The 27,203-nt window shown below is 38.3% G+C and overlaps 1 protein-coding gene across 1 annotated transcript in view; it reads left to right on the top strand.

Moving 5' to 3' along the window:
* LOC126236597 (forkhead box protein K2) overlaps positions 1-27,203 on the top strand; it is a 107,667-nt gene that overhangs the window by 65,087 nt on the left and 15,377 nt on the right. Inside the window, exon 8 of the mRNA XM_049946021.1 lies at positions 1,937-2,071. Within this exon, the coding sequence (XP_049801978.1) occupies positions 1,937-2,071 (135 nt within the window). The remainder of the gene's footprint in view (positions 1-1,936; positions 2,072-27,203) is intronic.

Raw genomic sequence — 27,203 nt, 5'->3', positions numbered from 1 at the left:
GTTCGAATCCTGCCCTGGGCATGGATTTGTGTGATGTCCTTAGGTTGGTTAGGTTTAAGTAATTCTAAGTTCTAGGGGACTGATGACCTCAGATGTTAAGTCCCATAGTGCTCAGAGCCATTTGAACCATTTAGCTGTCAAGGTTTTAGCCATCTGTTTGTGTAATTTTTACCAGTGGTTTGCTATTGTACTAAGAGTTAAGCTACCTTTAATAGATAGTATCAAGCAGTAGAAAATCCAGGACTGAATAATGACAGTATTATGAAAAGGATAAATCGCTACTCACCATGTAGAGGTGATGTTGAGTCGCAGAGAGGCAGAAAAAAAAGACAGCTATACATATATAAGTTTTAACTCTTCATTAATATTGTTTCTTGATGGTGACAGTTTTGGCACTTCCAGACAAGTTCATGTTTTTTTTTAAAGTTTGGGATTTCCACAGAGTGAATCACTTATAATTTTGCAATCTAAATAGACATTGTATTATAGTTTCGTTCATTGATTAATAGTTATGAAGTTTGTTTGTAAATACGAAGGTGAATCAAATGTAACAGGATTTTTGTTCCTGAGCATCAATTGTTGCTAGGACGGGACCCCTGCTTCTACTATTGGTGGTTGGGGCCATTAGTAGTGGGGAGAACCAGCCATTATGTACTTCCAACAGCTCTGTAAGTGATGCACAGGATGCCATAGCAACAGGTGCACCTCTCCACAGTGCAACACACAACTATAAAATTTCTTGCTTGTGAAGGAGACCATGCAACAGTAATGTTCCAGAGATTGACTGTGTGGTCGGTGATCAAACATTGTCAAGGACACATGCATTTGCCTGGCATAAAGAATTCAGGGAAGGATGAAAACACGTGGAAGATCAGCAACATGATCACTGGCCCTCAGACCAGCATTACAGACGAAAACATTCATGCGGTTCGAGATGTTGTTGAAGGCAGTCGACGGGCGAGAGTATCAGATATTGCAGAACAGGTCGGGATAAGGTATGGGAACTGTCAAGCAATCATTGCAAATGACATACCATTCCGTAAAGTGTGTTTGAGATGAGTCCCTCATCTTATGACCAAAAATCAGAAGTTGAGATGTTTGGAAGTCTGCCAGAGGCTTAGAGCAAAGGTTGCAAAAGAAGTTGATGCCTTTTTGAGTTGGATCTTCACCTGCAGTGAATTTTAGTGTTCACTACTACACTCCCGCATCTAAAGAAGCCAGAAGGAGTGGCAGAGGAAAGGCTAGTGAGCCCCAGTGAAAGCCAAGACTCGATTGTCACCTGGCAAGGTTTTTTCGACCATTTTTTCTCAACTAGTGAGACTTTTTGCTCATTGATTTTTTGCATGAGCAACACAAAGTCTGTGCAGCACACTACTGCGAGTTGTTGAAGAAGGTGTGGGATGTGTATCGCTCCAAAAGAGAAGACCAACCAATGTGACACATCGTTCTCTGCAACAATGGCAGGCAAGACTCGACTTCATCATCCTCCGTAGGACCCAGACCTATCACCCTGTGATTTCATTTTTTTGGACTGTTTAACTGTCTGGGAGGGCACTGATGTGAAGATGACGAGGGTGTCAAGGAATTTGTGCCCAGTTGGCTCCTGGCGCAACCAGCTTCATTCTATGGTGCTGTGATAACGAAAACCTTCCTCTTCACAGGGAAAAATGTATTTCTAAAGTGGCAAACTATGTGGAGAAATGAATTGTAACTACCTTGTACTTTTCAATAAATGGATTTTTTTAAATGAAATCCTGTTTCTATTTGATTCATCCTTGTAAATTATGTTGGTCTAGTTTATTTGTGTAAACTCTGTGAATTTCGAGAATGGTTGTGATTTGTGAGAAGTTTAATTTCGTATGTGTATTTTTGGGAGTACAGGTTAAGGTGCAGAGTAAAATAATGCAAGTATGTAAGTACTTGACTGTGTTAACAGGTGTCACTTTTGTGACAAGCAGTGTTACTGGGCAACCGCAGCAAGTCACAGTAATGGGAAAATCACGTATCATGTTGCCAGCACAGCAGATTGCTGTGGTTACCAATGGAGTGAGTGGAGAAGTTACTAGAGAAGGTACACATACTCTTTCAACACAGTAGCAAAGTTAAATTAATTTTCTTGTAATTCTGAAAATTCTGAATTATTTTTTATTTATTTATTTTTTTTTTTTTTTAATTTTGGAGGAACTGCAGCTTTTGCATGACATGTATAAAGTGTGTTAGAAAATAACTCCAGTTGTTCTCCTAAGACATTTATATGAAGAATGTATAACCACAGACATTGGGAAAGCATTTATAAACTTGTATCCTTTATACACCTCATTTTAATTTAGCTTGAAATAATGATGTGAGAGGATGAGCAGTATTGCACAAATTTTTGTAACAGTTGAGAGGTACTGAAGTCCACAAGATACAGTGGGCAATGATGTTAACATTGGTGTTACAAACCACATATGAAAATTCATGGGCATTTCATTTACACATTGACTAAATGCCAAATTGACAGAGGGACGTTGTCGACAGTGGAGAAACAGAAATGTGATAAAATGCTGTAAGAGTTCATCATCTTGCATGGTATATGTGTAGTATTGATGTAGTGCTTAAGTAATGTCCAATTCCTCCCAAAATTGGTGCTGAATCTGTTGACAGTAGGACATAGTAATGCCATGCAAGACCCACTGTGTACCAACAACAGTATAAATTCCTGTAGAACGTGATATTTTTAAATTGTGCAATGTGGATGTGAAAGAAAAGAATGTATAATTCACATAAAAGAATAATTCATCATTTGCAAGACACACAGAAGTAGTAATCATACACAGCAGGGTTAAACAAATCTTGACGGCCTCTCTTATTTTTGTTTTTATTTGCATGCACTAGAACAACGAGGTGTCATACAATGTTGTTGAAGTATCTTCTGCCCTGTTCATCCTGTGTCATTTATTTTTTGTGAATTTGATGCATATCTTTCTGACAAAGTGCAGCACTGTGATCAATTGGCAGCTTCCTTCCTCCTCAGACAGTCTCATCTGAGATCTGTGAAAGCAAAAATTCCAGTGAAGATCTCTTGTTTTGAAACATCCAACTGTCAAATAAAAAACCACGTAGTAGATATTGGCTAACATTAATAAGCTTTCAATAAATGAACTGTACTGTGTAAATATGGGTAGATCTAATGTGAAATGTGTGAGGAAATTACTATGGCAGAGCAATAGTAACTGTGGGCCTCAGTAGATGTCATTCTTTATTCATATTCTGTTTGGCCATATCTTTTAAAGCACATATGCAGTGGGACTCATAATAATAATAAATTTTCTTCTATGTTCCTTTCAAACATTTGGGTGGAACACTTTCATTTAAGTTTACACATTTATAGTATAATGTAATTATTAAACTGTCTTTTTATAAATAGAGGAAAAAAGGAAATTTGTATCTGAAAAGACATCTTTAAATGAAGAAAAAGTTTAATAAGCCATATAATTAGTTCATGTAATGTATAGAATATTGTTTCACTGAAAACAATTTACTATGCCAGTGGAATGAATTTAAATTTCCATTTCTTCCCTTAAAATTATTACTGTTGGTTGTTAAGTATAGTGTGAAAGCTGTAACAAAACATTTGTATTTGAAAGTTGATTGTTAGATTGGCAGTAAAAGTGAATGTATTTGTAACTACAAGAAATTATTTGTGGAAAGTTCAGAGTTCTTTTCCAACAAGAATATTGACAGGAAAGAATATCTATTTACTAATTGCTGAACTATTGCAGCTAGAACAGACAGTAGTGGAAGAAGATACATATTGAGTACCCAACTTTAAGAGCTGCCTCTAAATTGCTTGCATATTGTGTGCTTCCTCATCTGTTTGGAATGACATTTTCCTTTCATCCAGATTCCACATAACTTCCTTTTAGATGTTCTGAGTCTTCTCATTCCTGGCAAGAGGAGTGCATAAATAGTTGTAAAGTCTGAAGATTTAATGTCTGTGTTTTTATATGCTTTCAGTTACTGAGTGTGCATATGCATAACTGGTATCCATTCTTTTGTTGGAAGTTGAAGTACTTCATCCAACTTTCATAATATTCTGTGACAAATCTACTTTTTGGAAAAATAAAAAGACATGTAAGGCTTTCAGCCACAGCCTTCATCAGTAAAACACACACACACACACACACACACACACACACACACACACACACACACACCATGCGCACACAACCTCCAGCTCCAGCATCTGGGGCCGGAATGCAGCATCATGTGGGAGGCAAGCAGCTTTTTTTTTAGGAGGCGGGAAGGGGAAGGGGTAGTAGTGTATGGGGGGGGGGGGGAGACGAACTCTGTCTGGTGCTGGTGGAGTGTGCAGGGACTAGACTGCCAACAGGTGCAGTATCAGTAAGTTGTAGAGCAGGGAGGCAGAGAAAAAAAGGAGCAAAGAAGGAGAAGAGCAAGGAAGGCAGGCAGATGCATTGACAGAAGGCTGCAGATAAACATGGTGGGAGATGAGAATGCGGAGGAGATCCCCTTCACACCAACAATCCCTCCCATACAGTCTGGCCACCTGGTGACAGTGTATCTGCAGTGACAAAAACACCCTTGCTCAGTATGTTAAGGGTCTCACCAAGGCCTTCACAGACATACACTACCCCCTACCTAGTCTGCAAATAGATCTCCCATGCCATTTCTCCTTGCACCCTCAATCCTCCTACCAACTCGAAGAACCAGCCACTAAGGAGTGTCCCCTTCATCACCCAGTACCATCCCGGACTGAACAACTGAACCACATACTTCACCAGGGCTTCGATTACCTACCATCATGCTCTGAAATGAGGGACATCCTACTCGAGATAGGAACATCCTACTTGAAATACTTCTCACCCCTCCTAAAGTGGTATTCCATCGCCCACCCAGCTTCATAACATCCTAGTCCATTCCTATGCCACTCCCATTCCTAACTCTTTGCCACAACTATCATATCCTTGTGGTAGCCCCAGATGCAAAACTGCCCTATCCATTCACCCAGCAATTCCTAATTCAGTCCTGTCACAAGTATATCCTACACCATCAGGGGCTGGGTCACATGTGAAAGCAGCCATGTCATTTACCAACTCTGCTGCAATCATCCCACATCTTTTTATATTGGTGTAACTAGCAACCAGTTGTCCATCATGATGAACGCCCATTGTCAAACTGTGACCAAGAGCAAGTAGACCATCCTGTGGCACTACACACAACTGAACATCACACACTTGATTTCAATGGCTGCTTCACTACCCGAGCCAACGGGATTCTTCTCTCCACCATCAGCTTTTCTGAACTGCGCAGGTAGGACTTACCTTAATACACGTTCTCCACTTCCATAATTATCCTGGCCTCAAACTATGGTAACATACTGTCACTACACCCTCCACCCACCAGTTTCCACCCACTCTGTTGTATCATCTCCTCTCCGTTCTCATCTCCCACCCTGTTTATTTGCAGTCCTCTGCCAATGCATCCGTCTGTCTTTCCTTGCTCCTCTCTTTTTTTTATTCCCTTTTTTCCCACCTTGTTGCCCTACAACCTCCTGACACTGCTCATGTCAGCAGTCTAGTCCTTGCACACTCCACCAGACAGAGTTCGTCTCTCTCCCCACCCATACACTACTATCCGCTTTAGTTGGCAGTAGTGTGTGCTTGCTTGCTTGCTTGTGTGTGTGTGTGTGTGTGTGTGTGTGTGTGTGTGTGTGTGTGTGTGTGTGTGTTTTACTGACGAAGCCTGTGGCTGAAAGCTTTTAATTGTGTCTGTCTGCAACTTGACGTTTCTTCTTTATGGTAAGTAGCAATCTGTCTTTTCCTTCATTGTTCATATTCCTACCTTGAGTTTCCATTATTTGATTTTGACAAAATAATGACTTTGTACCGAAACTACTCACATTTTCCAGTTTTTACCAGTAACTTCCTTTATCCAAAAAAGTGCAGTTTCTTAATGCTAGATTTGTGGATAATGTCTAAGAGTTAGTTTTGATGTCAAATGCAGTAGACGAGAATGATGTCCAAATTTAATGCGAGCTTTCTGTTAACCAGATAATGGGCAATAACAAAATGAGGGCTATCCAGAAAGCAACAGATGTTTTGAAATAAAAAATTAACAATTTGGTAAAAACAAATTTTATGATTTACATTTTAAATGGACACTCTTAAACTATTTTTCTACATAATCACCACTCAGACTGAGGCACTTATTGTACCGTGTCAAAAGTTTTTCAGTACCATCTCTAGAAATCTGTCGCGTGCTATTGCAACCACTGGTTTACACCAGCATGCAGTTTGGTGTCAGTATCAAAGTGTTGTATAGTGAGTCATGTCTTCATTGCTGGGAAAAGATGGTAGCTGCTTGGTGCCAAATCCGGGCTGTATGGTGGATGATCAGACACCTCCTATCCATACTCCGTAGGAGCTCTCAAGTACATTTGGCTGTGTTTGGACATACGTTGTCATGAAAAAACAAAATTTTCCGCTAAGTTTTCCCTGATGCTTGTTTTGTATCACACACCTTAACTTTGTCAGTGTTTGACAATACCTCTCTGAGTTAATTGTTGTGCCACATTCAAAGAAATGAACACAAATTCCTCCCTTAGAGTCCCAAAACACAGTAGTCATGATATTTGTTTGCTGACAATATTTGCAAACACTTCCTTGGTTTCTTGGTAGAATTTGTGTGACCCCATTCCCTAAACTGCCTTTTTCTTTCACAGTTAACATTCTTCATCCAAGTCTCATCCCCAGTTATGATACAGTCGATAACTTAGTTACCATTTTTCTCGCAATCTTTGAGGAAAGTCAGTGCTGCAGGCTGCCCCTGTTTTTTGTGGTCTTCCGTTAGGCTTGTGGGAACCGAACTAGCACAGAAATTTTGGTAACCAAGATTCTCCACCACAATTTAATGCGTCAAAGTCCTTGAAACTTGGGGAAAATGTTGCAAAACGTAATCATGAAACGACAATTTTCATGAATGTTGTTGTTGATTTTCATCACAATTTCATCAGTCTCAGGCTAGGCCTACAACTGCAGTACTTATCATGAATATTGGTATGGCCATTTTTAAAATCAGAGCACCATTGCCTCACTTGGCTTTTATCCAGTATTCCTTTTCTGTACACATCACAAAGGTCGCTGTAAATTTCAGTTGGTTTGTAGTTTTTTGCCAATAGAAACTTGTTCCCAAAATAATCTTCACAAGTGTGTGTGTGTGTGTGTGTGTGTGTGTGTGTTGGGGGGGGGGGGGGGATTTTCTCTCGCAGCACACATTTTAACAAGTCACAGAAAGTAAAGCCATCCCATCCAGATGAAAATTTTTTCTTTAGCGTGTATAATGCCCTGCGAACCTCCTGCTCATTCACTTCCACAATTCAAATTCGGTACACTGGGTGAGATGGCATTGGCTTTCTATCTGTGAATCTGTAACGTGTTGACTGTTCACCAGAAATGTAGTAGTGATTAAAAATATTACATATTGTATCTAGGTTTTTTATAATGTTACGATCATGTCGTATGCTGAGTGGTTCCATGTTCATCTTGTTGAGACCTTTTCAGTATTTGTCAATCAGCTTCCAAGATGCTTTGCTTATGTTGGCAGGCTGTTCTATTGTTTTTCTGTTAATCTGATCCTTAGATTGACAAGTTCAGTTTTAAACGTTTGCTTGGCCCTATTGTATTTTTCCTTGAAAACCTGTATAGTAATAGCTTTATAAAGCTGGTTTAGATCATGTACTTGCTGCCTGAGCCTAATCAGATTTGTTGGGGGTTTTAGTCTAGGATTACTTCCATTTTGTCAGTGTTTAACTACCTTCTGGATTTCTCTGACTGGACAAGTATATTCATAATGATGCAATAGGGTTGCGTAGAATCCATTCCATTTCTCATTCGACCCTTTTACGTGGTACACAGAATCCCATTTCTCATTCGCTAGTTTGTCTTTAAGAGCATTAATATTTGAGTTTGCATCTGTATTAAAGTCACTTAATATAGTAAGGTCATTAGAACCAGCCTGACCAGCAACACTACTAAGTTTATCTATAAACAGCATTACACCAGCATTTGGTGGCCTATACACTCCAATCACTTTATGCTTTGGTAACTTAAGATCATTACTGTGGAGTACAATACCTATCATTTCAATTGATCCTTTGGCGTGGTGTTCAAGAAAGGAAATTTTTTAGCTTCTACATCCTTATTAACAAAAATGGTGGATGATCAGACACCTCCTATCCATACTCCGTAGGAGCTCTCAAGTACATTTGGCTGTGTTTGGACATGCGTTGTCATGAAAAAACAAAATTTTCCACTAAGTTTTCCCTGATGCTTGTTTTGTATCACCCACCTTAACTTTGTCAGTGTTTGACCTTTATGGTTTTGCCTACAATAACTACTTGCTAGTAAGTAACCTTCTAATCTATAGTATATTATTTCACTGCATTTTAGCTCATGTTCCGTTATTACTAGTACATGTGGCAAGTGTTCCTCTATGAATATTTGTAGAATGTCTAGTTTGTTTCTGAGATATTGCACATTTAAGTGCATTAACTTTAAGGGTGTTATCCCTTCTTGTTTATTTACCATTTTGCACGAATCTAAATTGTTTGAGTTACACTTTCTACGACATTTTGCATACACTGGTTTTTTGCAACTGACCTGCAATGACTGATCACTTACTTCACAGCCTGGCTTTTCTTTGCGTGCACGGGTCTCAGTCATATCCAAAATACATCCCTGAAAACTATTATTATGGTCCTTTATTCTAAAAGAGTCTCGCTGTTGTAGCCCAGAGCAATTGGAGCTTTCTCCACACTGTCTTTCTCACACAGTTTGCTTATGTGGGAAACTAGCTTGGCCTTCCCTTTCCTGTTTAAGTGGAATCCGTGTTTTGTATGTTCATCACGACTCATCTTACTTAAGTCTATCAAATGTACATGGCTAAATTTATCACACAGTTTCTGTAGCTCGGAATTGTAGTGTCGAATATCATTGTTTACACACGACCACAGTGGTAAATCATGTCGCACTGTCACATTTGTGATGACTATGTTCGTTTGAAATAGTTTTGGTAATATGTTACGGAAGCCTCGCAGGGCTGTCTTGCTTTCGTTTTTGTATACGTCGTTGCCGCCGCCAATAATCACAACGTGAGCGTCTTTGTCCAATTGACTTGTCTCTGTTGTAATATTCTCCAGCACTGTATTTAACATTGCACCAGGCTTGATTTTCGCGAAAACTGGAGTGCTTTGAATGCATACTTTCGCGAAAACGTTTGGATAGATCTTTTCCATGACTGTCGGCATATAGAAGAAGCCCTTTGGTGCATCTTAAGGTTGGCAAAGCTCTTTTTTGGTTCTTTAGCGGGAGTTTTGTGATTACTTTATGGTTTGTTTATGTCTATTGTGTTACCACAATCCGCTACAAGTTCTGAGAATTTGTTTGATAATGGTATCACTGGGGCTATACTTACATGTAGTTCTTGCTTCTTTGTTTTTTTCGGCACACGCCACATTTTCTGCGCGGAATGACTATTAACAACGGCGTTGTCTTGAGTTAGGCGATAATTCCGAACCACTGCTTTATATTTAGTTTCCAGCTCTTGATATTTTCTCAGAAGTTCTTGATATTTTGTATTGATTGATACTAAATCATCTGTTAACATGCTTATTATTTTTTCTTTTGTCTGTAGCGTGTTCGTTATTTCGTTTTCCGCGGCACTTACGAAGCACTGTCGGCATGTCCAGTCATGTTCGTCTTTTATTTATTTCAAATTGACTTTGACACATTTATCATGGTACCAATACTTGCAGTCGGCACACAGGATACCTCTATTGACCTTCTTCATGCAAATTTTACAAATCTCACTATCACTTTTTAAAGAAACTGGGACATCACTACTTGAAAAATGTTCACTCGCCGCCATCCAGTGCTATTACTAAAGCATGCTTAAAAGAAATTTCTAAATCTCTTACTCACCTTATTAATTGCAGCATTAGAAAAAAATGAGTGTAGTGAAACCAGTGTATAAAAAGGGAAGTAAGGAAGAAGTCTCCAACTATAGACCAATATCATTAATTCCCACTTTTAGTAAGATATTCGAAAGCATTATCCTTTCTCAGCTAAGTGCCTTTTTCACAAAACATAAACTGCTTGTAGATTCGCAGCATCGCTTCAGAAAAGAGCTAAGTACAACCACAGCAGTTACACAGTTCATCCATGAAGTTTACTGTCTGTTGGACCACAAGATGCAGACTGCAGGTATATTTTTGGACCTGACAAGAGCATTTGAGACAGTAAACCATAGGGTACTTCTTAAAAAGCTAAAATCTTATAGTATTGGGGATCAAGCCATGAATCTTCTAATCACGTACCTGTTGAATCGTAAGCAAAGCACTAAATTGTCATACAAACTAGATAATAAAATCATGAACTCCCAGTCCACCAGTGAACGTGTATTACAAGGTGTACCACAGGGCACAATCCTTGGAACCTTTAGGGAAACATTCCACGTGGGAAAAATATATCTAAAAACAAAGATGATGTGACTTACCGAACAAAAGCGCTGGCAGGTTGATAGACACACAAACAAACACAAACACACACACACAAAATTCAAGCTTTCGCAACAAACTGTTGCCTCATCAGGAAAGAGGGGAAGGAGAGGGAAAGACGAAAGGATGTGGGTTTTAAGGGAGAGGGTAAGGAGTCATTCCAATCCCGGGAGCGGAAAGACTTACCTTAGGGGGGAAAAAAGGACAGGTATACACTCGCGCGCACACACACACACACACACACACACACACACACACACACACGTGTGTGCGCGAGTGTGTATATATATATATATATATATATATATAAAGAAAGAAAGTGATGAGACTTACCAAACAAAAGCGCTGGCAGGTCGATAGACACACAAACAAACACAAACATGCACACAAAATTCTAGCTTTCGCAACAAACGGTTGCTTCATCAGGAAAGAGGGAAGGAGAGGGAAAGATGAAAGGAAGTGGGTTTTAAGGGAGAGGGTAAGGAGTCATTCCAATCCCGGGAGCGGAAAGACTTACCTTAGGGGGAAAAAAGGACGGGTATACACTCGCACACACACACATATCCATCCGCATATACACAAACACGTATTCCACGTGGAATGTTTCCCTCTGTTATATATATATAACAGAGGGATGTGGGTTTTAAGGGAGAGGATAAGGAGTCATTCCAATCCCGGGAGTGGAAAGACTTACCTTAGGGGGAAAAAAGGACGGGTATACACTCGCGCGCACACACACACACACACACACACATATCCATCCACACATATACAGACACAAGCAGACTTATCCTCTCCCTTAAAACCCACATCCTTTCGTCTTTCCCTCTCCTTCCCCTCTTTCCTGATGAGGCAACAGTTTGTTGCGAAAGCTTGAATTTTGTGTGTATGTTTGTGTTTGTTTGTGTGTCTGTCGACCTGCCAGCACTTTCATTTGGTAAGTCACATCATCTTTGTTTTTATATATATATATATATATATATATATATATATATTAACGACATTGCACAACCCATTAACTCCCATATTGTAAGCTCTGCAGATAACACGTCAATCTTATTCTATGGGAGCCAATCTAAAGAACTAGAATCTCTTGCTACTAGCGGTGTAACAGAAGTAACAAAATACTTCAATGATCAGGGACTCAAGGTGAATGTCACCAAATCTCAACTACTGACATTTAAAACAGGCAGTTCTCATCACAATAATATGAATAGTGTGTGTAATATCTCTGCAACAGAAAATAGTAACTGTAAATTCCTGGGTGTATACGTTGATGAAAATTTACGGTGGACATACCACATTAATTTCGTATGCGGAAAAGTCAGTAGTGCCATTTATCTCCTCAGCCAGCTTGCAAAGATAGTTCCTAGCCAAGCACTGAAATTAGTATATTATGGAACACTTTACCCCTTTCTCAGTTACGGAATTGAACTATGGGGCTGTGCAGCTGATGTACATTTAAAAAGAATACTACTACTACAGAAAAGAGCAATAAGACTTATACATGGGATGGGACATAGAGATTCATGTCGTGAAGTGTTTGTGCAGCGCGAATATCTGACAATATATTCTCTGTACATCTTCAAAATAGTGGTATTTTTTATAAGTCAACCAACAGAAGCTATCAAGGGCAGTGATGTACACGATCACAACACTAGAACAAAGTGTAACTATTTCCGTAACAGAACAACGTTAAAAATGACTGATAGAAGTCCATATATCAGTGGTTTGATTTGGTATAACAAGCTACCAAACTCTCTAAGAACGTACACGTGAAATGTTTTTAAAACTAAATTAAAATCTTTTCTAATAGAAAAATGTTCATAATCTTTCAATGAATTTTAAGATAATGATTGTAACATGAGGCATTAGCATATCAGTTGTAATGTGATAAATGTAAAAAAATAGACATAAGAAGCAACAGCTGCAGAATATAGTGTATTTTATAAGTATAAATAAAACCATAGTATTAAGTCTGATGTTTGCAAAAGCCATCATTATGATGGCTCCATGCAAAGAAAATGTAAATAAATAAAGTATCAGAGACAAGGACCACACTTTACTACCACTGGATGCCCACTGAGTGTAGGAATGTTGACACCAAGATGGCGGCTGTAGCTCCACCCATGGCCGTGATAGATCAAAATGTGTGTTACTTTCAGGATGGCCCTTGTGTTTAATGATCCCAAAGAAATGCCTAGATTTTTTTAAAATTTTATCACAAAACTGTATTTTGCTTTTTGTACAAGGAAGGGTTTTTATTTTCTGCCAGAAGTATCTTATTGCCACATGGCACATACAAAGTTCTGGAAAAAGCAAACAAATTCTGTGGGGGGGATTTAGGAAGTAGTCAGTTGTGAGAAGGAAGGGGGAGATTTGATGTGCAAATCAGAAGGCATAAACTGACACAAGGTGGTCAAAAGAAAAGCAAAATAAATTTGTGGCCATGGTTAGTGTTTTGAAATAGTAGTTAAACTGAAAGCTGGACAACTGCATTTTATTAACAGGTAGAGAATGGCCACCAGGCATACTTCCACATTCTGGTCAGTACCCTCCAGCAAAGGCTATGGAAGACTCTTTAATTGTTGCTTTTGTATGAACCATGGATCTTGCCGTCAGTGGGGTGGCTTGCGTGCTTCAGATTGACTGATCTGGCCATATAACATCAACCAAAATCGCCTTGCTGTGCTGATACTGAGAACAGCTGAAAGCAAGGGGAAGCTAAAACTGTAATTTTTCCCAAGGACATGCAGCTCGACTATGTGGGTAAATGATGATGGTGTGCTCTTGAGTAAAATGTTCCGGAGGTAAAATAGCCCCCCTTTCGGATCTCTGGGTGGGGATTGCTCAGGAGGATGTTGTCATCAGGAAAAACAAAACTGGCATTCTACAGATCAGAGCATGGAGTGTTAGATCCCTTAATGGGCCGGTCGGTTAGAAAATTTAAAGTTGGATAGAGTGGAAATGATGAAGTTAGTTAGGAGGAACAGGACTTCTGTTCAGGTGAATAAAGGGTTATAAATTGGGGTATTGCAGGAGTAGGTTTAATAATGACTAAGAAAATTGGAGTGGGGGTAAGCTACTATGAACAGCATAGTGAATACATCATTGTAGCCAAGATACACACGAAGCCCATGCCTACCACAATAGTACAAGTTTACATGGCAACTAGCTCTGTAGATGATGAGGAGGTTGAAGAAATTTATGATGGGGTAAACCAAATTATTCAGATAATTAAAGAAGACAAAAATTTAATCGTGATGGGGACTGGAATTCGATTGTAGGAAAAGTAGTAGGTGAATATGGACTGGAGGAAGCTGCATGGTAGAATTTTGCACAGAACATAGTTTAATCATCGCTAACACTTTGTTTAAGAATCGTATTATAAAGTTGTGTATCTGGAAGAGACCTGGAGACACCGGAAGGTTTCTGATTGATTGTGTAATGGTTAGACATAGATTTAGCAACCCGATTTTAAATTGCAAGACATATCCAGGGGCAGATGTGGACTCTGACCACAATTTATTGGTTATGAACTGCAGATTAAAACTGAAGAAATTGGAACAAGTTAGGAAATCAAGGTGATGGAACCTGGATAAGGTGAAAGAACCAGCGGTTGAGAGCTTCAGAGGGAGGATTACACAAAGGCTGACTAGAACAGGGGAAAAGAACACAGTAGAAGACGAGTAGGTACTTGTAAGAAATGAAATAGTGAAGGCAGCAGAGGATCAAATAGGTAAATAGATATGGCCTAGCAAAAATCCTTGGATAACACAAAAGATACTGAATTTAATTGATGAAAGCAGAAAATTTAAAAATGCAGCAAATGAAGCAGGCGAAATGGAATACAAACATTTAGAAAATGAGATTGACAGGAAGTGCAAAATTGCTAAGCAGGAATGGCTAGAGGACAGATGTGCAGATTTATAAGTATATTCCAGTAGGGGAAAGATATATATGCCTACAGGAGAATTAAAGAGACCTTTGGGGAAAAGAGAACCAGCTGTATGAGTATCGAGTTCAGGTAGTAACCAGTCCTAAGCAAAGAAGGGAAGTTTGAAAGGTGGAAGGCATGCATAGAGGGTCCGTATACAAGGGAGGTGAACGTGAAAGCAATATTATAAAAAAGGAAGGGGTCGTAGATGGAGTTGAGATGGGAGATATGAAGCTGCTTGTAGAATTTGACAAAACTCTGAAAGATCTAAGCCAAAACAAGGCCTCGGGAATAGATGATGTTCTGTCAGTACTACAGATAGCCTTGGGAGAGCAAGCCATGGCACAGCTCTTCCATTTGGTGTGCAAGGCGTATGAGATGGATGAAATAATGTCAGACTTCAAGAAGAATGTAGTAATTCCAATTGCAAATAAAGCAGTTGCTGACAGGTGTGAAAATTACCGAACAGTCAGTTTAATAAGTCATAGTTGCAAAATACTAACACAAATTCCTTGCAGAAGAAAGGAAAAACTGGTAGAAGCTGACATTAGGGAAGACCAGTTTGAATTCCAGAGAAATGGGGGCACACGCAGGTCAATACTGACCCTATGACTTATCTTAGAAGATAGGTTAGGGAAAGGCAAACATACATTTATAGCATTTGCAGACTTAGAGAAAGCTTTTGATAATGTTGACTGGATTACTCTCTTTGAAAGTCTGGAGGTAGCAGGGGGAAATTACAGGGAGCAAAAGGCTATTTATAACTTGTACACAAACCAGTCGGCAGTTATAAGAGTCGAGGGGCATGGAAGGGAAGCAGCGGTTTAGAAGGGAGTGAGACAGTGTTGTACATCTCTGGCGTTATTCAATCTGTACATGGAACAAGCAGTAAAGGAAACAACAAAAAAAATTCAGTGTAGGAATTAAAGTTCAAGAAGAAGAAATAAAAACTTCAAAGTTTACTGATGGCATTGTAATTCTGTCAGAGACAGCAAAGAACTTGAAAGAGCAGTTGAATGGAATGGACAGTGTCTTGAAAGGAAGATATAAGATGAACATCAACAAAAGGAAAACAACACTAAAGGAATGTAGTCGAATTAAATCAGGTGATGCTAAGAGAATTCGATTAGGAAACAAGACACTTAAAATAGTAGATGAATTTTGCTATGTGGGCGGCAGAATAACTGATGATGCCTGAAGTAGAGAGGATATAAAATGTAGTCTGGCAATAGGAAGAAAAGTGTTTCTGAAGAAGATAAATTTGTTAACATCGAGTGTAGCTTTCTGAAAGTATTTGTATGGACTGTAGCCATGTCTGGAAGTGAAACATGGACAATAGTGTAGACAAGGAGAGAATAGAAGCTTTTGAAATGTGGTGCTACAGAAGAGTGCTGAAGATTAGATGGATCAGTCAAGTAACTAATGAGGAGGTACTGCAGAGAATTGGGGAGACAAGGAAGGGATCGGTTGATAGACATCAAGGAATCACCAATTTGGTATGGGAGGGAATTGTGGGTGGTAAAAATTGTAGAGAGAGAAAAAGAGATGTATACAGTAAGCAGATTCAGAAAGATGTAGGATGCAGTAGTTATTGGGAGACAGAGAGGCTCATAGAAGATAGAGTATCAGGGAGAGCTGCATCAAACCAGTCCGCTGACTGAAGATCACAACAAGATGTGTACGAGGTGAAGTTTCTGCAAAATACGGTACTAAATGACAAGTAACTTTTCTATGCATTTTGTTATTGCTTCAATGAATCAGTATACACATTTGCACCAAAGCAGATTTTGTTCTCTGCTTAAGGGACATAAGATATATTTGCTGCAGTAGACAGGCATAATGTCCAGAATCAGTAGTCTTGAGTCACTCCTCAGTATCGTGGACACACACAAGCCCTAAACTGATCGTTGTTACTTTAGATTCAGACAGTTAGTAGACAGGTTTTGCTTGTACTAATATATTGTCAGTGACTCCTCATATGTGTTTCTTTCACATACAGGAAGCTGCTGCTCCTTGTAGGTCAGATACAACCCTCTACTTTTCCTGATAATGTACAACCTGTTATAAACATACTATGTTTTCTGCTAACAGAGTCTTTCTCACATTGCTTAGTACTAAGTGAAGTGTGTTAAATTATTATTATTCGAGATAAACTAAACTGTCAATTGGAAACACAAATTTCAGTAACTAGTTACATTCACAGAAGGTTTATTTATTTATTTTTTAAAGAAAAAAAGACAAACCAAACTGTTCCTTGCCTTAGGAATAAATTTACCAAGTGGAGTCACTGAGGCACTGGTCTTGAATTAGGGAGGGTAGCGTTCCAACCATAATTCTGATTTTGCTTAAACAATTTTCAGAATTCTTCATTTGAAATGGTTATTTTCCCTCGCTATATGCGTGCAGTCCTAGGATATGCACCATTGTCAGTGGTATTGTAATTAATGAGATATTGATTTGCAACTATCTTGGGCACGTGACTGGGTGCAGCCATCTTAAAACCTGAATTAGTACATTTTGTTACCTCAAATTTAAGTAACAAATGTTACAAATTTTGTCAGGCGGAACTTGAAAAAAAAGTTTACTAAGAAATACTTGGAAACTTACCCTATCTGAGGAACACATTTTTAAGATGTGAAACAAATACTAACAAAGAGATAGAGGGGCTGGCCAGTACTTAGCTCAGTACAGCTGATAGATTCACAAAACAGAACAGAAAATTTACATTCCTAGCTTTTGGAACTTTGTTCCTTCATCAGGGAGGAGAGAGGGGGAAAAAAGGGAAGAAGGGAAAGTGGATTCAGTTACTCACATCCCAGGTTATGAAGCAACAGGGAAAGGTAAACAGGGAGGGTAGCAAGGATGGAGGCATGGTTGTCACAGGGAAGCCAAAGATATTCTACTGTTAAAGTACTGTGCCAGCTTCAAACCAAAGAGGATGCATACAGAAGTAAAGAGGTATATAGTATAAAGATAAACACAACTATGTAGGATGAAATGATGCGTGAATGGCTAAAGAGGAAAGGGAAAAAGGAGAAGACTGAAGAGTAAATGGGAGTGAGGTTGGTTAACGTAGGTTCAGTCCGGGGGGATGGCGGGATGAAAGGATGTGTTGGAGTGCAAGTTCCCATCTCTGCAGTTCCGAGGGACTGGTGTTGGGTCTGAGAAGCCAATTATGCTGGACAGCATGCTCTGCTACTGGGTATTGGACATATCCTAGGCGGACAGTTTGTCTGTGCCCATTCATGCGCTCAGCCAGTTTAGTTGTCGTCATACGGATGTAAAAGGCTGTGCAGTGCAGGCATGTCAGCTGATAAATGACATGTGTTGTTTCACATGTGGCCCTGCCTTGAATTGTGTATGTTTTACCAGTAGCGGGACTGGAGTAGGTGGTTGTGGGGGGACGCATGGGGTAGGTTTTGCAGCGGGGTCGGTTACAGGGGTAGGAACCGCTGGGTAGAGAAGGTGGTATGGGAATATTGTAGGGTTTGACAAGGCTGTTACGGAGGTTAGGGGGGGCGACGAAAGGCAACTCTGTGTGGTGTGGTGAGATTTCAGGGCTTGACTTGAGAAAGTCATATCCCTGGCGGAGTAATTTGTTGATGTATTCGAGGCCAGGATAATATTGGGTGACAAGAGGGATGCTTCTGTGTGGTCTGGGGGTAGGAACATTGTTGTTGGACAGGGAGGAATGTATTGACAATTTTTTCCTACACCACCCAGAGTTGCCTTTCGTCGCCCCCCTAACCTCCGTAACAGCCTTGTCAAACCCTACAATATTCCCATACCACCTTCTCTACCCAGGGGTTCCTACCCCTGTAACCGACCCCGCTGCAAAACCTGCCCCATGCATCCCCCCACAACCACCTACTCCAGTCCCGCTACAGGTAAAACATACACAATTCAAGGCAGGGCCACATGTGAAACAACACATGTCATGTATCAGCTGACATGCCAGCACTGCACAACCTTTTACATTGGTATGACGACAACTAAACTGGCTTAGCGCATGAACGGGCACAGACGAACTGTCCGCCTAGGATATGTCCAATACCCAGTAGCAGAGCATGCTGTCCAGCATAATTCTAGGGACCTAGGAACCCTCTACAACGTACGTGCCATTTGACTTCTCCCACCCAACACCAGTCCCTCGGAACTGCGGAGATGGGAACTTGCACTCCAACACATCCTTTCATCCCGCCATCCCCCTGGACTGAACCTATGTTAACCAACCTCACTCCCATTTACTCTTCAGTCTTCTCCTTTTTCCCTTTCCTCTTTAGCCATTCACGCATAATTTCATCCTACATAGTTGTGTGTATCTTTGTACTATATACCTCTTTACTTCTGTATGCATCCTCTTTGGTTTGAAGCTGGCACAGTACTTAACAGTAGAATATCTTTGGCTTCCCTGTGACAACCATGCCTCCATCCTTGCTACCCTCCCTGTTTACCTTTCCCTGTTGCTTCATAACCTGGGTTGTGAGTAACTGAATCCACTTTCCCTTCTTCCCTTTTTTCCGCTCTCTCCTACCTGATGAAGGAACACAGCCCCTCTCTCTCTTTGTTAGTATTTGTTTCACATCTTAATATGAGATTTACCATTAATCATTTAGAACACATTTTTAAAAAAGTTCAAAATTAAATGAGTGATAATGTATGAATGCCAAAATATTGTTTCTTGCATTAGATTCTGAAGGAAAAATTAACCAGCAAAATTTATTTATTTCTTAATTTATTTATATGGGATGTGCATTCGTGCAAAATGTTGCTGTGAATAAATGTAGGCGAAGTGACAGTGAAAGAGGTGTTGTGGAACAAAACTGCCAATCACCGTTTAACTGTTGCTAGGGTCATTCCGCATCAAAACATGCAATAATTCCAAGATTTGTAACCCTCCATCTCAGATTTTCACAAAACTTTGCACTTTTGCTTTTACTAATAACAGAGGAACATCTGAAATATCTTTTTGGTCTCAGACTACAACTTTATTTCATATCGAATTTTAAATGTAGCGATATTCTGGTAACTGGGCTCTGTAGGAATGTCACTGCAAAATGATAATTACCTACATAAATTCCCATGACTCAGATGTTCATGAAGCTTTTGGTCTGGATTTTTTTCCCCAGAAGTTAAGGCATATAATTAACAGATATCCAGTTATTGAGGCAGTAAAGTTACAAAGAAAATTTTTTAAAAACATTGATATATGTCAATTTTTGATTTCAGAAAAATTGAGGATGTGGAAAAATGCTTATATCATGTTTCTCCAGCCTGCTTGGAACCTGATTTTGGTCTTAAATAATCCCTTAGATTGTAAGCTTTCTAATAAAATAAATTTTAATGGAGCTTCTGTTAATTGACACACCCATCTGAAATCAAAATACTTTTTGCTGTGATGGAAAGGGTCTTTTAAGTAAGTTCATTCACTCACTGCCTCAGATGCAAGAATACCAAATTAGCATATTTAAGTATAACTCATTCTAGGCAGGCAGGTTAGCTTTTAGTGTGAAAATTTATTTCCTTTCATTTGACTAATTCAGGTATTCTTTAAAGACTATAATATATGTGATTTACGCGTTCAGCCAATCATCTGCTCACAGTGATAAAAAAGTGTTTTTTGTTAACAGCAACTTGTTTGAAACCTTTATAGGCATGAAAACAATGCAACAATTGCTGAAATTCATTGTTGAGGATAAGTGGCTTGCAACAGTTAGTCTATTTGGCCTCAGTTTCTCTTTGTCTTTCTGTGAGGCAGTGCATATTTGTTTGTGGTGTGGCCTTATTATTCCACTTGTATAAAGTATGTTTTGAGTGAATTAGTGCCCAGTTAATTGCAATGGAAAATGTGAATTCATGCACTGTTGGAAAATTACTAAAAACACCACGACATTTGACAACCTATAGCTTAGTTAAAAAAAAAATTGAAGAACCTAGTGAAGATAACGAGATTTGATATTGCTACGATTCAATATAAGCTTTTCACAAGATAAAAAAAAGTACCCCTATATGTGGACATCATAAGTCTTTGAAAGTCGTTGAAGAACTTGCTGTGATCCTTTCAAAAAACACAGACAAAGAGTTAAAAATCTTTGAGGTCAGTTTGCATGTCTTTGTCTAAAACATTAAGAACTAAAAGAATCTATGTAAAACCAGGCCAAAAACTGCACAGCATGTCAAGATTTGTGAACAGAAAACTGACATCTATGATAGAAATGAAAGTGATGCAGATGACCCGGAGGTGACATTTCACGAATAGTAGTAAAAAATCAAAGTATTGAGGATGCAAATAAAACTTTACATGACTAGGGGTTTTCTATCTTAAAACTTCACTCCATTTCAAATCACAGCAAGGCTTTATAAGGCAAAAAGAAGCTAGATAAAGTGAAGCATGTTTTGGAAAGAAAAGTTTGCGGGGCATTAGATTGAAGTATTGAAGATTCTGACCATAGAGAAGAAAAATTTGATGATGAAATTGTTAAGAAAGCCAAAGATTTTGATGCCATGACATTGTTAATAAAAGAAAAAGTGGCTAATGTAAGAGTACCTGAAAAAATTCGAATTTTAACTTTAGCACCACCCTCTTGGTCAGAAGAAAACATATATCAGAATTCAGTGTTAGTATGTGGTTCGACAAACAAGGAAAAAGAAAACAGAAATGGGTATTATATTAAGTTATTGCAGTTGAAGGTAAAGATTGTCACTGATTTCTACCATTGCAGTTGAAGGTAAAGATTGTCACTGATTTCTACCAAAATGATGAATATACTCAAATGTTATCAGGAGCAAAAAACAAAGTTAGCATTCGGAAGAATGTGTATATGCAAAAAAGACTCATCCTTTGCAACTTAAGAGAACTGTGCTCTTGTTTTAAATGGGTGAATCCAAACTTTAACATTGATCTTTCTAAATTCTGTTCGCTGAGACCGAAGTAGTGTATTTTAGCTCGTGCTGCTGCCACTCATTTAGTGTGCGGGAGGGGGGGGGGGGGGCTTTTGGATGTGGAACACATTGAAGAAACATACAAAGAACTTATAAAATTTCTTGTACGTGACTCTGAAAACTACGACAGTATGCATAATCACTGTGATAATTGTCCCAGTGGTGACCCTGTTGGAATCATTAAAACAGAAATTAGCTTACAAAGACGCTGATGATGAAATTGAATTCAGCTAATGGATAAACACAGATCATCAGGCAGAATTGGTAAAGCAGTCTGCAACTGTTGGTGAATACGTAGACTTGTTGGTAACAAAATTGCAGGCACTTACACCTCACTCATTTATATCTAAGTAACAGACAAAATCATTGAAAAAATTAAAAGAAAATGTAACCCCTGAAAAAGCAATTCTGTTAATGGACTTTGCTGAAGACTACCGTTTTGTAATTTAGAATGAAATTCAGAGTTACCACTGGACAAAGAGCGACAGTACACTCCATCCCATACCCACAAATGAAGAAAGTGCTGATTTTACTGATGGATGTGCTGCGCAATATAATAATAAAAAGGCTTTAAAATTTTGTGTGAGCAGAAAAACAGTTTTTCTATTGATGCTGAGCATTCCTTTTTTGCTAATAGCTATAGTAAATCTGTGTACGATCATTTGGGAGGAACTATAAAAAAATATATTGAGAAGAGCTAGTCTTCAACTAGCGGATGATGCGCAAATAACAACCGCATCTGTTTTTTACGGTTTCTGCAAAGATAATATTGACAATTTTTTTTTTCACTTCTTAGAGAAAGTCATTGTAGATTTCCTACGAAAGAACCTCAAAGAGATTTACAACAATCCGCACAATATCTGGTACCAGGAATTTTCACCATTATAAACCAATTTCCTGTGATTCTTTAGAGATTAGGAGAGTAAATACTTCTAAAAAGCTTCCTTGATTTTTTCAGTCGGTGAAAATGCCCCATAATGGACATGCATTTGTCCTCAAATAAATTCTTTTGTAGCAGCTGTATATGACAACAGGCCGTACTTTGCCTTCATCAGAAATGTCTGTGATGAAGAAGGAGACGTTGAACTACTTTTTCTCCACCCACCTATACCAACAGTGTTATTATTTTGGTCTGAGAAGGAAGATTCTTGTTTTGTACCTTTGGAAAACATTTTATGTGATGATGTGTACCTAAATCAACATCAATAGGCGGAATGTATTACTTTAATGAAAAAGTTACGAGCTTAACAGAATATAATTTGTCACAGTGGATTAAAAACAGAGATGCTCTTAAGAAGTTTCATTGATAGTTTCATGGATCTTCACTGCTGAACATGTACATTTTAAATTAACATTAGTGTGGCTTGAGTAATTGTTAAAAGATTCTAATTTGACACACTAAATAAAGTTAACCCGTGTAATGAAAGTGTTTCAGTTAAATTAATAACTTTTGTATCAGTACTTTCATGAGGAAGTCGTGCTGTAGGTCGTGGTTTACATAATCTAATTTGAATGACCTTCTGAACAGTGATTTGATGTATGTTAAATGAACATCCAATATCTGTCAAAACTTCTTCTTCTTCTTTTTCTTTTTTTTATAATAATGTCAGAGTTTTGATAAAAATAAGCTTTGTCTCAGTTGTCAGAATATGTTTTACATATTTGAAAATCATTGTTTGGATGACAACAGCTTAAGATGATTTTCTATATTCCCATGAGTCGAGAATAGTTATTAATTTTTTTCCAATAAAGATACATCTGGGGAAATATGACAGTGATGTGTTGAAAATAGATACTTTCTGTTATTATTTTTATTTATTTATTTATTTATTTATTTATTGTTCCGTGGGACCACATTTAGGAGAAGTCTCCATGGTCATGGAACGAGTCAATACATGAAATTATAACACGATTGTAGAAACAGATGAAATGAAATATAAGAAACATATTCAGGCGACAAGTCGTTAGTTTAAATAAAGAAACTCAAGAATGTAACACTGGAATTTGCTTAATTTTTTAGCTCTTCCAGGAGCTCCTCGACAGAATAGAAGGAGTGAGCCATGAGGAAACTCTTCAGTTTAGACTTAAAAGTGTTTGGGCTACTGCTAAGATTTTTGAGTTCTTGTGGTAGCTTATTGAAAACGGATGCAGCAGAATACTGCACTCCTTTCTGCAAAAGAGTCAAGGAAGTGCATTCCACATGCAGATTTGATTTCTGCCTAGTATTAACTGAGTGAAAGCTGCTAACTCTTGGGAATAAGCTAATATTGCTAACAACAAACGACATTAAAGAAAATACATACTGTGAGGGCAATGTCAAAATTCCCAGACTATTGAATAGGGGTCGACAAGAGGTTTTCGAACTTACACCATACATAGCTCGAACAGCCCGTTTTTGAGCCAAAAATACCCTTTTTGAATCAGAAGAATTACCCCAAAAAATAATACCATATGACATAAGCGTATGAAAATATGCGAAGTATACTACTTTTCGTGTTGAAATGTCACTTATTTCAGATACTGTTCTAATGGTAAATAAAGCGGCATTTAGTTTCTGAACAAGATCCTGAACATGGGCTTTCCACAACAGCTTACTATCTATCCGTACGCCTAGGAACTTGAACTGTTCCATCTCGCTTATAACATGCCCATTCTGTCTGATTAAAATGTCAGTTCTTGTTGAATTGTGAGTTAGAAACAGTAAAAACTGAGTCTTACTGTGATTTAGCATCAAATTATTTTCCACAAGCCACGAACGTATATCATGAACTACATTATTTGATAATGTTTCAATATTACACACAAGATCCTTCACTACCAAGGTGGTGTCATCAGCAAACAGAAATATTTTTGAATCACCTGTAATACTAGAAGGCATATCATTTATATAAATAAGAAACAGCAGTGGCCCCAGCACCGACCCTTGGGGAACGCCCCATTTAACAGTGCCCCATTGGGACTGAACATCATTACCACTCTCAATATTGCGGAGGATTACCTTCTACTTTCTGTTCTTAAAGTAGGAGGCGAACCAATTGTAAGCTACTCCCCCTACTCCATAATGTTCCAACTTCTGCAGTAATATTTTGTGGTCAGCACAGTCAAAAGCCTTCGTTAAATCAAAGAAAACACCTAACGTTCGCAACCTTTTATTTAATCCATCCAAAACCTCACAGAGAAAAGAGACTATAGCATTTTCAGTTGTTAAGCCATTTCTAAAACCAAACTGTACATTTGACAGCAAATTATGTGAATTTAAATGCTGCAGTAACCTTGTATATACAACCCTCTCGATAACTTTAGCAAACACTGATGGCATAGAAATAGGTCTATAATTGTCAACATTATCCCTGTCTCCCTTTTTATAAAGTGGCTTCACTACCGAGTACTTTAAGCGGTCAGGAAACCGACCACTCCTAAAGGAAAAGTTACAGATATGGCTAAGTACTGAGCTAACATATGTGGAACAATACTTCAGTATTCTGCTAGATACCCCGTCATATCCATGAGAGTTCTTGGTCTTTAGTGATTTAATTGTTAACTCAATCTCCCTCTTGTCAGTATCATGGAGGAGCATTTCAGGTAACAGTCTCGGAACATTTTTTTCTAAGAGCGCTATATGATTCCCTGTTGGGACTAGGTTTCTATTTAGTTCACCTGCTATATTCAGAAAGTGATTATTAAGTACTGTACATATATGCGACTTATCAGTAACACGGACATCCCCACTACGCACTGATTCTATATTCTCGACCTGTCTCTGCAGACCAGCCACTTCCTTTACGACTGACCATATGGTTTTAATTTTATCCTGAGACTTAGCTATTCTATCTGCATACCACATACTTTTTGCCTTCCTAATAACCTTTTTAAGCACCTTACAATACTGTTTGTAATGGGCTGCTGCATTTAGATTGTGACTGTTTCTAACGTTTTGATATAATTGCCACTTTGTTCTACAAGATATTCTTATCCCTTTAGTCAGCCACCCAGGCTGCCTGTTTGTGCTAGTACCCTGTTTTGAACGTTCTAACGGAAAGCAACTTTCAAAGAGCACGAGAAAAGTCTTGAGGAAAGCATTATATTTATCGTCTACTGTATGAGCACTATAAACATCTTGCCACTCTTGTTCCTTGATAAGGTTTACAAAAGTCTGTACAGCAACTGGATCAGCTTTCCTAAAAAGTTGGTAACTATATTTAACATGTGTTGCAGCACAAAAATCTTTTAGACTTAAAATTTGTGCATCATGATCTGAAAGGCCATTCACCTTTTTGCTAACAGAATGCCCTTCTAATAATGACGAATGAACAAAAATATTGTCTATGGTTGTTCTACTGTTCCCTTGCACTCTCGTTGGAAAGAATACGGTTTGCATAAGTTTATATGAATTAAGGTGGTCTACCAGCATCCTTTTCCTTGCACAATCACTTATACAATTAATATTGAAGTCACCACATATAACTAACTTTTTGTATTTCCTATAAAGTGAACCAAGAACCTCCTCTAGCGTTAGCAAAAATGTTGTGAAATCGGAGTCTGGGGATCTATAAATAACAACAGTAAGAAGTTTAGCTCCACTAAATTTAACCACACCTGCACAACATTCAAACACCTTTTCAGTGCAGTACTTTGAAACATCAATTGACTCAAATGGGATACCGTTTTTCACATACATGGCTACTCCCCCACACCGCAAAGAGCTCCTAGAAAAGCTGCCAGCCAACCTGTATCCTGGTAAAGGAAGCCTCTGAATTATCTCCTTATTTAATAAGTGTTCAGATATACCAATAATTTCAGAGTCAACATCTATAAGCAGTTCACTAACTTTATCTCTAATTATTTTTTATTATTTTTGTCTGGAGTAATGCAATAAGAAAAGAGTAGGTATGATAGTTGTTGAATCAGTGCTGTGCTATGGATCAGAACTATGGATCTTAAATGCTGATCTCAAAAGAAGACTAATAGCTGTGGAAATGGATTATTTGCGTAGGAGTGCCAGAATATCAAGAATCGAAAGGAAATCTAATGATGAAGTAAGAGCTAGAATGAAGGGAAATGATATAGTGATAGATAGAATTGAAAGAAAACCACGAAAATGGTATGGACATATGATGAGAATGCCAGATCATTGGTGGCCAAAGAAGGTCTATGAATGGAAACCACCCAGCAGATGTAAGTGCTGAAGCCCATGACGTTCTTGGATAGACCATATAAATGGAGTAATGGAACATTGCAGCATCGACAAGGAAGATGCGCTGGATAAAGAGGCTTGGCGGAGGATAACAGGAATATAACAAGATGTTGTTATTAATTGATCTTTGTATTGATTAATCCTGTAATAATAATAGTAATGCAGTCCTAATGAAGTAGAAAAAGTTTTGTGAAAATCTGAAGCAGTGTGTGTCAGGTATCGATAATCTTTCTTACAATTATTATTATTATTATTATTTTCATCACAACCAAAGTACTGTGATTTCAGATTTATTTTTGTGTCCATTTGTAGAAAACCCATTAATAATTTTATTTCATTACAATGTGTACTGTCTTGGGAATTATTTAAGACCAGTAATATATCCCCACCAGGTTGGAGAAATGTGATATAAACATTTTCCAATGTGTCTGTACTTTTGCCAGAAATTGGAAAGTGACACATTAATTTTTTTGTACTATCCTTTGTAACTAACTGCTTAAATAATTACATGTCTGTTAAGGATGTGCTTCTCTTACGGTATGAACAAAAAATTCAAATTGAAAGCTTCATAA

Source organism: Schistocerca nitens, chromosome 2 (assembly GCF_023898315.1).
Source record: "Schistocerca nitens isolate TAMUIC-IGC-003100 chromosome 2, iqSchNite1.1, whole genome shotgun sequence".
NCBI classification, from domain to species: Eukaryota; Metazoa; Arthropoda; class Insecta; order Orthoptera; family Acrididae; genus Schistocerca; species Schistocerca nitens.
The sequence above is the reverse complement of the archived record's forward strand: the minus strand, read 5'-3'. Positions and strand labels throughout refer to the sequence as shown.